Raw genomic sequence first — 13,393 nt, forward strand, 5'->3', positions numbered from 1 at the left:
CATAAAACAGATTATCCATTCAAGGTATCCGATACCTATGGCACGATTAATTTATTTATTAATATAGCAAAATATGTGATATTCAAGAACTGGTGCAGAAACCAAAGTAAGGGAAAACAGACTGGTGATATATACAGATTTTTTAAAGCTGACTGCTTATTGTACCTTAGCGTTGCTAAGAAACAGCACAGAATTGTCCTGGCATGCTTGTGATCTGTAATGTGATGTTGTGATCTGTAATGCGATGTTGCATTTTATTGAATAAAATTTCATAATTTAAAAAAACATTGAAAGCCGTAATAATCATATACATTGTCAAAGATCCATTGTTGGCTACTCGAATTAAACTGTTTGCACACAAAAATACAGACGAACATAAAGTGCAGATAACATAGCCATGTTAGTTAAGGTAAACCGAAGTTACCTTTGATCAATTACTGAGGTCTGTGATAATGAAACTTACTAGACTAAAAACAACTAAATATCGATCGATCCCAATAATTTCTTGTGTCAAGTTTTTAGTCATCGCAGGCATTCTTTCTAGACTGAAATGAAAATAAGTAAATTTTGCCAAATCCAAAGATTTCTATTCTCATTTTTTAACCATTTTTACAGAATCTTGGTGAAGACTGCAAATGGCAAACCTATAGACAAAACAGATATGAAGTTCCAAATTCCAATTTTATTTCATAACTTTATTAGAAGCGTCCACTCCGAAGGTTAATTTAACCTATTTTCTCACAAAATTGGTCTGCCCCGTGCAGTAAAACAAAATACCATGCGCAATGCGACACAATGGTCAGACCAATTATGACATCACGTGTCCGATTCATATTCATACATGTCATCATCTGCCATTTAGTTGAGAACTCACTAGTTTTCTGGCATTACGATAGAAATGACAGAACGAGAAAAACCCGCCCCTGGCCCGCTTGCTGCCGGGTCCGGCGCCGGTGGCCATGTCTGTGAGCCGCCGTCGCCTCAGAACACTTCACCAAGCGGGAGGGATGGTGACAACGAATTCCAAAATCGGAGGGAAGGGCTAGAGGCGTCTTCAAACACGGGAGACAACGAACTTCAGGGGGCTCCACTCGAAAATCCCGTGGAGAGGGCTGAAATTGAGCAAACTGGTGAAGGAATCGGACCCCAGGTCGACTTACCTCGACACACAACGGAGACGACTGCAGGTACTTGTAGTTTAATTCTTTGGTAATGTCTTTCTCTTAACACCAGCCGATCCGTCTAAATGTTTTGAATAGTAGTTTACATATACGCTGTATTGTAGTCTATGTTCGAGTGGTAGCCTTGCTTTATATATAAGTGCCTCTGTACATTATGTACACTAAAACACACTTACAAATGTTTCATAATAAGGCCACTTATTGTCCACGTTTGCATCTGCCCAACATATTTCCCTAGCCGCATTTCCTATCGCACCAACTGTTTTGGGGCAGCTGTCACATGTAACCCACCATGACGCTCCACCATTCCGAAGCTGCCACAAGTAGGAGTGGGTACAGAAAATTCAGGTCCAGGTCCGGTTCAGGTCCAGAGAATCAGGTCCAGGTCCGGATCTGAACCTGGACCTGATTCAGTACGTGATAACTTGCGAAGTGGTGATACTAAAAAAAATGGTCCATTTCGCTGCAAGGAAATCTGTTGTAACAGTTGTAGAATATTAGACGCCCACTGGCGGTTTGAAATCCTAAAAGTAAAATACTTTTATAGGTCCAACATCCAGTCACCGATTTTTTTCAGGTCCGTATTTTCCGGACCGGTCCAATAAGACAAACATGTTTGTACCGGTACACTGTACTGGTACCCACCCCTAGCCACAAGCCATGGTTGGGAGTCAGTTGTGAGCAAGAAGTCGTCCGCGGTTTGCAGTTGGTCTAAGACTTGGATACGCATTGGCTGTGTTTAAAAAGAAAGGTTAGGGGGATCGCGGGGAGTTGATGACTGTAAGGAATAAGCTGTGAGGCGGTTAATATTAACCCTATTCAGACCTGGCTTTTTTGGTCAATCCTGGACGGGAAAATTTCACGCTATCATGGCGTAATGTGACGTAATTATGACGTCATCAATTTGTCTGTATTGGCTAGAACCATGAAAAGGGGTATTCCCAGAAAATTTAAAGGTATGCAACAGAAATGTAACAAAAATTGCCGATAACAGAATCATAATGTTTATTACGACTTGCGTTGCCAATAACAACATCAATGACGTCAACAAGATGTCATAAAATGACGTCATGCATATCTAAGATACCTGTTGGATTCCGCCTTCTTATATACATCGCCTTAAATTTTCAAAAATACATTTTTGCAACAAATAACCACAAAAGACAATGAAAATAGATTTAAAACATTCCTTTAAACGCTTTTTTTAATGAAAAATGACAGATAGTTAAACATTTTAAGGGATAATAAGCTGGTTATTCTGGATCTGGTCATGTGATGTGCCATCTTGAATTTCGGCCGATTAGCATTATTAATGCATGTACAACTATAAAAGATAGTCGATTTAACATATGTGAATGAAATAGTTTATTCAAGAAAGAAAATAGCATTAAGATAGCAATTAATTGTGAAAATATATTGTTAGCACCCAAATTAGCGATTTTCGCCAAAAATGTAGGTTAAAGTGGAAAGTTTTCAAACTTCATGAAATTGCTCCAAACTAAATTTGAGGAAAACTCATAAGATTTGGTGGCTCTCACGTAAACCGTTTTGGTGTTGTGCGACATAAAAGTTGGCGCGGCACTCAAATGCTATCATGTAATGTTTGTGAAATGAATGTGACATGGTTAGATTTGAATAAGCATACACGTGGCTAAATCTAGGGCGACTGCTCCACAGCCATCCCCGGCCTTAGTTTGGTAGAGACCGGTAGCAAAGTCGTCGAATGGTCCTGAATGTGTGACAGCGTACACGGGCATACGAACAATGTTGCAACTCAACACTGCCCTTACTTATCTTGGTGTGGTTTCAAAATGGGTTTACGGACGTTTCTCCCGATGGATCTTTCGCCCTGAGTCGATTCGCCCGATAACTTAAGGAGACGGTTCGCCCGGTAAAAGGACGGTTCGCCCGATATAAAGTGCCGTGGGCCTTGCAGGATTCGCCAATTGAACACATTGAGACTATCAAATCCGGATACATTTCTACAATACTAGTACATTTGTATTTGCATCCGGCGAATACTGGTCGTCGTTTGTGTGTGTTTAAATGATATCGGACGACTCGTCTCCGGACGAAAGATCCATTTCGGGCCAAAGATCCATCGGGCGAAATGTCTCCGGGAAAAACATTCATCGGGCGAAACGTCCTGTCACCTCAAAATCGAATGTAATCAAACGAAGCAGTGCAATAACACTGAGCTGGACGACCCTGGATAAAGATCACAGAAATAAATAAAATAAATAATGACATGTTTTCAACAGATCGAACGGATGATGATGGAGCGAACGAAGGTCGTAGTCTTAAAAACTTCATCCGCGCCCATCGCAGCTGCATGGTTGCTGTGGTTGTGATCCTGACCATTATGGCACTCACTACGGTGATTCTTATCATCAAAATGGTAAATACTAAGTGTTTTAGTGCATTTCATATTTGGCAAATAAGTTCTCATGTTGAGACTAATGTAAAAGTGAGGCTTGCTGTTGATATTCTGATAGATATAACATTATTTGCCCCCGTTAGAGAAAACGTACAATTTTGTTTTGTGAAAATATAGAACGAAGAGTCCCAAAAATCTTTGCATATAAGATCATAGGATGCACCAAATAGTAATTGCTCGAACAATTAGATATGATTTTGGAAACGGTCAGAAGTTTCATGTAGAATCCACTACCTTGCGTCAGTGACACTGTACACATGCATATACATGCCTTCGTCAGTGACACTGTACAAATATACATACCTTCGAAAGGCTATAAAACCTGTTTCTGCCAGATCTCTTCAGTGTCACCGACGAAAGATGGTGGATGCTGTCTGAAACGTCTGACCAAAATCATAATCCAGTTGCTTCAGTAACTGATTTTTTGCATATCTTATTACCTAGATGTCTAAGAGCCACTTTGTCAGTTTTGCAGAAAGTTGTGACTATACGGCACATTTTCGTTTCTCATAATGAAATTATTGTTTTTCTCAGGAAATTTCACAACTCTCTGTTGCTGTTGCCGCGTTGAGCAATATGGACATCAAGGTGAACCCCATCGTCAGTTATGAGAAGATGGAAAAGACGCTAGGTATGTCTTTCAAGCTATTTTTTGCCACTCTTCAATATTCATCTATTATGTTGTCTCTGAAATTGGATAATTTGCGTTATGATACATTAGTTTTTAAAAACGCATGGGACCGATATCCACCATACCATTGTCTTTAATAAAATCACCGACGTCTTCGAATGGCTCTTCTGTTGTCCGACAGCCTCTGTCCAGTAAAAATGTTGGGAAAAATTACACTTCCACTCTAAAACTGATGGTTAACATTGCCATATCCATGATTGACTGAAATATACATGTCATATAAAATCAGTAACCTTAATAAGTGTTTCTTTGATAGCCTATGCAGAATCTAGATTTATACATAATAATTCGTTGCTAAGATGCTTCAATACGACAGACATTTCCAGCCTCTTCCGGTTGTCTATTTTTTGCCCCCGAGTCCTTAAGATATTTGAAACCTCTTGTTAGCAGGCCCCGGAGTTACAATGCCTGTGGGGACACCAAATACTCTGAGGGAGAAGGAAGCCACTGACCGAGTCTCTGGGTCGCCTGGACTTCTATGGGCAGGGCAGAATGGATCGATGGAGCCGGGTAACCAGGGAGAGAATGGGCCACCAGGGATGGCCAGGCCAACTGGACCACCTGGTTCAACAGTGATGTCAACCGGACGGCCTGAATATCATCGAACATCGGCTTGGAGCATGTCGACTACAGGTGAGACATTTGTTCTGTCTACAACTGGTCCACAAGTATACGGGCTGCGTCATCAAAATGGCGGGGTTGTGTTTCATAACTGCAGGGTACGGGTGTTTGGCCCCAAAACTTGATCGACTCAAATCCAGTCACGCAACCTGTTTAGTGCCCTTTGGGAAGGCACGTTACACGTCTTTATATATCCTCCCCCAAGGTGTACAAATTGGTGCAAGAATTTGGTTGGGCAGGTAACGGAAGAAGAGGGTTGTCCTCCGCCTTCCAAAACCGTACCCTAAACACAGTAGATAAAAACCCACTGCCCCTACGGCATCAAAAATGGCAATTTTTTTTTTTTTAAATCAGGGCCTGATGTTACCATCATGAAGATGAAGGGCGGCCCATAGCGATAACTGTAGCAGCATCTCTTCTCCCTAAGTCAGAAACATCAAGCTTAGGCAAGCTTGACTTCACTGACTCAATATGCGAAGTAGGGGTTACGAGGCTGCTCGGGAAATTAGAGTTAGCTATTTATCTCATTCTTTTAGCTCAAAAAAGTATTTCTCATGAAAAGCTTGATAATTACAAAATATGTGATAGTGATGAGTAAAACCTTTGTCTCATTTTTTCGCCAACAAGGATTTTCATTCTTCTTCTGGAGAATAAATGTGATAGCAACCCCTTTATCACATTTATTCTCCATAGAGAGAACCAAGATTCTTCTTCTGGAGAATAAATGTGATAGCAACCCCTTTATCACATTTATTCTCCATAGAGAGAACCAGGATTCTTCTTTTGGAGAATAAATGCGATAGCAACCCCTTTATCACATTTATTCTCGATAGAGAGAACCAAGATTCTTCTTCTGGAGAATAAATGTTATAGCAGCCCCTTTATCACATTTATTCTCCATAGAGAGAACCTGAAACCTTCTTCTGGAGAATAAATGTGATAGCAACCCCTTTATCACATTTATTCTCCATAGAGAGAACCAAGATTCTTCTTCTGGAGAATAAATGTGATAGCAACCCTCTTATCACATTTATTCTCCATAGAGAGAACCAGAATTCTTCTTCTGGAGAATAAATGTGATAGCAACCCCTTTATCACATTTATTCTCCATAGAGAGAACCAAGATTCTTCTTCTGGAGAATAAATGTGATAGCAACCCCTTTATCACATTTATTCTCCATAGAGAGAACCAAGATTCTTCTTCTGGAGAATAAATGTGATAGCAACCCCTTTATCACATTTATTCTCCATAGAGAGAACCAAGATTCTTCTTCTGGAGAATAAATGTGATAGCAACCCTCTTATCACATTTATTCTCCATAGAGAGAACCAGAATTCTTCTTCTGGAGAATAAATGTGATAGCAACCCCTTTATCACATTTATTCTCCATAGAGAGAACCAAGATTCTTCTTCTGGAGAATAAATGTGATAGCAACCCCTTTATCACATTTATTCTCCATAGAGAGAACCAAGATTCTTCTTCTGGAGAATAAATGTGATAGCAACCCTCTTATCACATTTATTCTCCATAGAGAGAACCAGAATTCTTGTTTTGAAGAATAAATGTGATAGCACCCCTTTATCACATTTATTCTCCATAGAGAGAACCAGAATTCTTCTTCTGGAGAATAAATGTGATAGCAACCCCTTTATCACATTTATTCTCCATAGAGAGATCCTGAATTCTTCTTCTGGAGAATAAATGTGATAGCAACCCCTTTATCACATTTATTCTCCATAGAGAGAACAAAGACTCTTCTTCTGGAGAATAAATGTGATAGCAACCCCTTTATCACATTTATTCTCCATAGAGAGATCCTGAATTCTTCTTCTGAAAATAAATGTGATAGCAACCCCTTTATCACATTAGTTCTCCAAAGGGAGATCCAGAATTCTTCTTCTGGAGAATAAATGTGATAGCAACCCCTTTATCACATTTATTCTCCATAGAGAGATCCTGAATTCTTCTTCTGGAGAATAAATGTGATAGCAACCCTCTTATCACATTTATTCTCCAAAGAGAGAACCAGAATTCTTCTTCTGGAGAATAAATGTGATAGTAACCCTCTTATCACATTTATTCTCCAAAGAGAGAACCAGAATTCTTCTTCTGGAGAATAAATGTGATAGCAACCCCTTTATCATATTTATTCTCCAAAGAGAGAACCAGAATTCTCCTTCTGGAGAATAAATGTGATAAAGGCCTGTTCGTATCAGTATGGGGTTAACGTCACTAGCTCGCAGCATGCAATCGTTTCCGGAATTAAACACCACACACGTTACATTTGGGTGTAATATATTGTCCTTGATTTCGGGAGAAACTTTATGAATGTTACGTACATACACTTCTGTTGGTTATATAACGTCCTTGATTTGGGGGAAACTGTATAAGTTTTCTCCAGAGCTGAAGTTTGTCCAGACGAAGCGCCCCTATTTTGCGAACATGAGACCGGAAAAAACGTCACAGGGTACTCCCCCAACTCCGCGGGATGGAACAAAAACATAAATCGGCATGGAAAGCCATCTGACTTTGTCATAGAGAACTCTTAGAGTTCGTCAGGCCAGGTAGGGACAAGGTAGTTGTTTTAGGTTGGGACCCCGTCTTACGTCCCTTCCGAAAGACGAAAGCAATCACTTCTTACAACATGTCCGAACCTAGCCGAGCTGAACCGACCCCGGAATCCAGACATCGAACTCATCAGGCCCACAGATCCATGGAATTGGATCCAAATGGGTAGGCCACGGAGATTTTGGTAATTTACATACCCGATAGAGTCGGAACACAGTTAACTTCAGATTCTAACTGAAAGGAAATTTTATTTGCTGACGATGCACAGCGAGAGGAAGCGAACGTGAAACGTGGGAAGGTGAATTCAGAAGTTTCACCGTTTCACAGACGGCACTTTGTCACCAGTCGTCTTCCAGAGCGTTTCAAATAATTGAAGTAAATAGGCATTTTCCTATCATTTTTTGTGGTAAAATCTGAGAAAAATACCGATACATGTTGGTACGCAGAAGTTGACAAGATATGCAAGTCGTTGTTCCAGAAACGTGTACAACAAGACGAGCTGTATCCATGATGTGTTCAAAAATTCAACAGAAACACGGGACTGTTATTCCAGAGATGTTTAAGACCTGACGAGATGTAGTTATGGTTTGCGCAGTACTGTACCTGAAACACAGGACTAGCACATTAATTCTCCAGAAAGAACCCTGGTTCTCTCTTTGAAGAATTAATGTGATAAGGGTTTGCCACTAACTGGCAAAGACTACACCTGTCATTGTGTCCGTACCTTGGTCTCCGTACGTGCTTTCCGCAACATCCTGACAAGGTTACCTCGGCGAGTACGGTATGCACTTTCTATTGGTATACTTGTATTAATTCACACGCGCTACTCAACAGTACGATTTGCAGTGACATTCATAACTATGCCACTAGTTAACGAAGGCAATACGCCTGACTTAAAGTGATACATAGCTCATACGTTGTTAATGATGTTAATAGTGAGATCTAACCGTCTTTATCTTTGATTTTTTAAATGGACTCTAAGTCGGAACGGAATGCGCAAATCACGAATCGAGACGTCGCACAACGACGAAAACTGGAAACGATTGCATGCTGCGAGCTAGTGACGTTAACCGCAAACTGATACGAAGAGGCCTTTATCACATTTATTCTCCAAAAGAAGGATCCTGGTTCTGTCTTTGGAGAATCAATGTGATAAGGGGGTTGCTATCACATTTATTCTCCAGAAGAAGGATTCAGGATCTCTCTATGGAGAATAAATGTGATAAAGGGGTTGCTATCACATTTATTCTCCAGAAGAAGGATTATGGTTCTCTCTTTGGAGAATAAATGTGATAAAGGGGTTGCTATCACATTTATTCTCCAGAAGAAGAATTCTGGTTCTCTCTTTGGAGAACTAATGTGATAAAGGGGTTGCTATCACATTTATTCTCCAGAAGAAGAATTCTGGTTTTCTCTATGGAGAATAAATGTGATAAAGGGGTTGCTATGACATTTATTCTCCAGAAGAAGAATTCTGGTTTTCTCTATGGAGAATAAATGTGATAAAGGGGTTGCTATCACATTTATTCTCCAGAAGAAGAATTCTGGTTCTCTCTATGGAGAATAAATGTGATAAAGGGGTTGCTATGACATTTATTCTCCAGAAGAAGAATTCTGGTTCTCTCTATGGAGAATAAATGTGATAAAGGGGTTGCTATCACATTTATTCTCCAGAAGAAGAATCCTGGTTCTCTCTATGGAGAATAAATGTGATAAAGGGGTTGCTATCACATTTATTCTCCAGAAGAAGAATTCTGGTTTTCTCTATGGAGAATAAATGTGATAAAGGGGTTTCTATCACATTTATTCTCCAGAAGAAGAATCCTGGTTCTCTCTATGGAGAATAAATGTGATAAAGGGGTTGCTATCACATTTATTCTCCAGAAGAAGATTGTAGTAACACTTATTTGGTGAATTAATATGATATAAAAACCTAAATCCTTTATCACATCTTTTTCAGTTATCACGACATTTATTTTATATACTTTTCAGTGCTAAATAAATGTGATAAATAATCAGGTCTGGGAAATTCCCAACCCCATTTTGGCCGGAATGGTTTGATCCGCTCACATCGCACCACCGCACATGTGGCAGGTTCTTTTACGTGCCCGGGGTATGGCTCTCCCCAGACACGGGACCTTCATTTTAACGTCCTATCCGAGGGACGGCCGAAGCTAGGTACTCATTTTCACCTGAGTAAAGTGAGGAAAGTCGTGTAAAGTGCCTTTCCCAAGGGCACAAAATCGGCAACACGGCAGCCGGATTTAAACCCGCGACCTCTCAGTCTCGAGGCATGCCAACACTGCGCTACGCGGTCCCACGGACAAAATAAATACCTTTACCATCAAAATGGAGAAGCCGATTGGTGATAAGTGGTCTACAGCGTCCTCTTCTGGCGTCCTTCTGTCGGTGTGTAGTCTAACCTTGACTATCTTGTGGCCGAGTATCTTAGGAATTTTGGACATGTCCGAAGCCTACAGATGTCGTCATCATGTCGTCAAGTGCGGCGTTTGGCGACTTTTTACCTTCTTGATAATCTATTTGTGCGATGTGGCCATTCTACATTATACTGCTTCCGCGATATCTAGACTTCTCTTGAAATAGACGCTGATTTCTGACTATCCTTACATGCTCTGCCACCTAAAAGGATTAGGCTAGATTGAACATACTGTCCGCACTTAAGGTCTTAGTACCAAGTTTTTATCCCCAACCCCCGCTCACCTACAGTCTTTATGGGATAAAGAAGTGCATCACAGTACTTTGGATGTAGTTATTCTTCACGGCCATTGGAAGCTGTGCAGAATGGTAAAATAATACATCAGGTTTGAGACCGTATTTAGTTCAATTCCTTTTGCACTTGATACTATATGCATGTAACCAGAAAAATGTCCGTGCGTCGGCTGCAGTTCCATAACCTCCGCTGGGAATCAAATAAATACGACGTTTATAAATGAACGAGTCGGTAGATTTATGCTAATTTTGTGGTATTTGCAGATTGTAGAGTCAATTCCACATTACCAATAGGGCGTTTCTTGCCTTTTGTTCCAACATTTTGGAAATCTTTATAACATTCTAATTGTGTTAAGTAACTGTTTAGAACTGTTTATAACATCATTGTGGTGTTCTAACTATTCTATTATCTGACTGCTTCCATGCCTGTTTCTAATGCAATTAATTACTTGCTTGAAAAAAAAAACAACAGGTATTGCTTTTGGTAGGGATCACGATTTGGAGTTTGTGTTTCCGGACCGATATCTTTAGAACCTCTGGATGGATTGCGATCACATTTGCTATGGGGGTTGATATTTTGAGCCATTATGCTTTAGCGTGCATTAGAAGTTTGCTGCAGTTTTGTTGTTCCGTTTGTAAAAAAAATATTTACACCCCTTTTGACAGGGGTAGAGTGGTCCTAGTTTATCTGGTAATACTAGAGCAAGCCAGCTGGGGCAATTATTCACCCCTGTCACCACTGTGTGCGGGCTGAATCACTATATACACATTAGGGATATGAAGCCGGTGGCTGCACAGATCCACAACTGGTAGAAAGCTAAAGAGTAACTGTGAACATCCCTGTCACCTCTGTATGGAATGAACCATTATATATGTGCCAGGTGCAGGTGTAACAATAGGAAATAAAAATGAAATGGTGAGGTCACTTAAAAGGTGTAGTTTTGGATTTTACCGTTTACCATAGGTAGATATATAAGAACAATGATGGCATAATTTTGCCAAACTTCAAACCATATCAACCCCACAACACACCATACGCACCATCACAAAACAAAATATTTCATGCAGGTTTGAGTTTTCAGACTCTTGTTTCTTTTTGTTTCAGTGCTTTGTCCTAAAGGTTACCGCGAGTTTCGCGGCATCTGCTACAAGGACTTCAAGGCAGCCAAGACCTTCAGCGAGGCGGCAACAGCCTGCCTGTTCGATGGAGGCACCCTGGCTCAGCCTAAAGACGCCGACATCAACGCCTTCCTCGTCTCCTTGCACGATCCGGAGGATGAATTTGACCGGTTCTGGTTTGGGCTGCACGATCGGCGGCAAGAGGGAAGCTTCGAGTGGGTGGACGGCACTCCGCTTGGGAAGTACAACTCGTGGGGTCAGGGGCAGCCGGAGGACCGAACTGGCATTGAAGACTGCGTTGGTTACATATACATCAATGGGCAAACATCGTGGTTCGACTCCACGTGTACTTTTAAACGAAGCTTCATCTGCCAGGTTACTCCAGGTACGTACACACGGGCACATGCTAGTCATGTGTAACACGAACAGGGGTCTCACGGTGCTGCAAGGAACCCCTTCCAACGAATAGTGATGGTTTGCCTTCAAACAGACAGACTTCTGGATAGTATATCACTAAATGCGTCCAGTTGGAGCACAGGATTCCCTGTTACCTGTTATAGCAGCCTATAGCAGTATGGTAGACGAAAGGTAAAAGCGTGAAATGGTTTATTATTACGTGCATGTATACATACATTCTTCGGGATAAGGATGTCCCAAATCCCCTGACTTGGTCATAGAGCTTCTACTGTTTTCCTGATCAGTGGAAGGAAAATGCTTCTAGAAGCGCGATTTAATCTGGCTACACAAAGATAATGTTGTGCATTGATCACTTCGTGCATACGCCATGTTGATCTAAATAACAACGACACTTACAGGAAAACAGATTCATCCGCATTTTGATAATCCTAATTTTTTGCACTGTTTTCAGGAAAGAATACTATGGAATAGATGAGGCGTGGCTTCAGGAAAGAAACACCTTTTCGACAGAAAGCACCACTCAAGATCATGATGACCGCTACTGCATGCCTTTAAGACGAACCCAAACAAAATTTGACAATGCATCAATTAAATCTATCAAAGGATCAGATTTGCAAGTCATTGGTGAGATTCACATTTTAAAAATGTTCCTTTGTTTTCGTTTCTTTTCTTATTACAAATGCGTGTAACACAATTCAATCTTACTCACACAGTTCAGTAATGGCTGATGAACTTTTGCAATAGTATTTTGTTTCGCTCTATGGATGGACATGTATTGTTCAATTTAAATGTCATATGTTTGAGAGATGAAAACGCCTCTGCCCCTAAGCCGTTGCCAAAAGTTACACTCCAAGGGCTTCAGTCAGAGACCAGCTGCAGCATGTTGTAAAAAGCCCTAAGGGCTGACGTCAGAGTTGCGTTGCGCAGTAGAGGGCACAAAATGGGAATACAATTTGGATGTGATTTACAATCCTTGAAAATCCTTCTTTTCTTGAAAAATCTTGCCCAATCTGGAGACTTTTTGTGTTAGAAGGGACAGCTGTAGGGTCTAAGCTTTCCTGTTTGGGTCAAAATTTGTTCAGTTCAGCAGTTTAGCTGGTGTAAGAACAGGTTTTCGTCATAGGGTGCTACCGGTTGTATCAGGAGGGAACTGGGGTCAAAGGTGAGGTTCCTTTTATAGAGCGAGCTTTTCTCGGAGAATGAGCAAACAACGCACTGTTTTCTTTCAGTAGCTATAGACTAGACCCAAGTGACTTTCTTGCAGAGAAAAAAAAAATTAAGATTGAAATATGGGTTAGTACTTGAGGTAGCCTTTATTCAGTGTATTTTAACATGCTTTCCTATGGACAGCCCCAACTTTGACGATTCTGCTCTATATACATTCAAAAGCGCATGCACAAGTCAAAGGTAAAGCCCACTGGTTTGAAAACAGTGTTCTAAACCCTGCATTGTACAGGCCAAGACATTGCATCCCTCCGTTGATTTTTATAACAATATCAAAATAAAATACTTGTTTTGTTTATGTCTTAGGGGCCTTCACCTTTACCCATACATGCATGGTTGGATAGACAAAATTTGAAAAGGGTCTATGTCACGAAGGCTATGGATTGGATTGTTGTTTTTCCTC

The 13,393-nt window shown here is 40.7% G+C and overlaps 1 protein-coding gene across 1 annotated transcript; it reads left to right on the forward strand.

Moving 5' to 3' along the window:
* Window positions 1-898: 898 nt before the first annotated feature.
* Window positions 899-13,379, forward strand: LOC118420148 (hepatic lectin-like). The gene is made up of 5 exons (XM_035826857.1): window positions 899-1,187; window positions 3,443-3,579; window positions 4,153-4,249; window positions 11,336-11,734; window positions 12,218-13,379. The coding sequence occupies exons 1-5, from the start codon at window positions 899-901 to the stop codon at window positions 12,235-12,237; spliced, it is 942 nt and encodes a 313-aa protein (XP_035682750.1). The 3' UTR covers window positions 12,238-13,379.
* Window positions 13,380-13,393: the final 14 nt, after the last annotated feature.

Source organism: Branchiostoma floridae, chromosome 7, assembly GCF_000003815.2.
Source record: "Branchiostoma floridae strain S238N-H82 chromosome 7, Bfl_VNyyK, whole genome shotgun sequence".
In the NCBI taxonomy this organism is placed as follows: domain Eukaryota; kingdom Metazoa; phylum Chordata; class Leptocardii; order Amphioxiformes; family Branchiostomatidae; genus Branchiostoma; species Branchiostoma floridae.

What these genes read in the sequence shown, in the direction of transcription:
- LOC118420148 (XM_035826857.1), top strand. Translation starts at nt 899, where the DNA reads ATGACAGAACGAGAAAAACCCGCCCCTGGCCCGCTTGCTGCCGGGTCC. An exon ending in TGATTCTTATCATCAAAATG is followed by an intron (nt 3,580 to 4,152) that starts GTAAATACTAAG and finishes TGTTTTTCTCAG; the next exon opens with GAAATTTCACAACTCTCTGT. An exon ending in CATCTGCCAGGTTACTCCAG is followed by an intron (nt 11,735 to 12,217) that starts GTACGTACACAC and finishes CACTGTTTTCAG; the next exon opens with GAAAGAATACTATGGAATAG.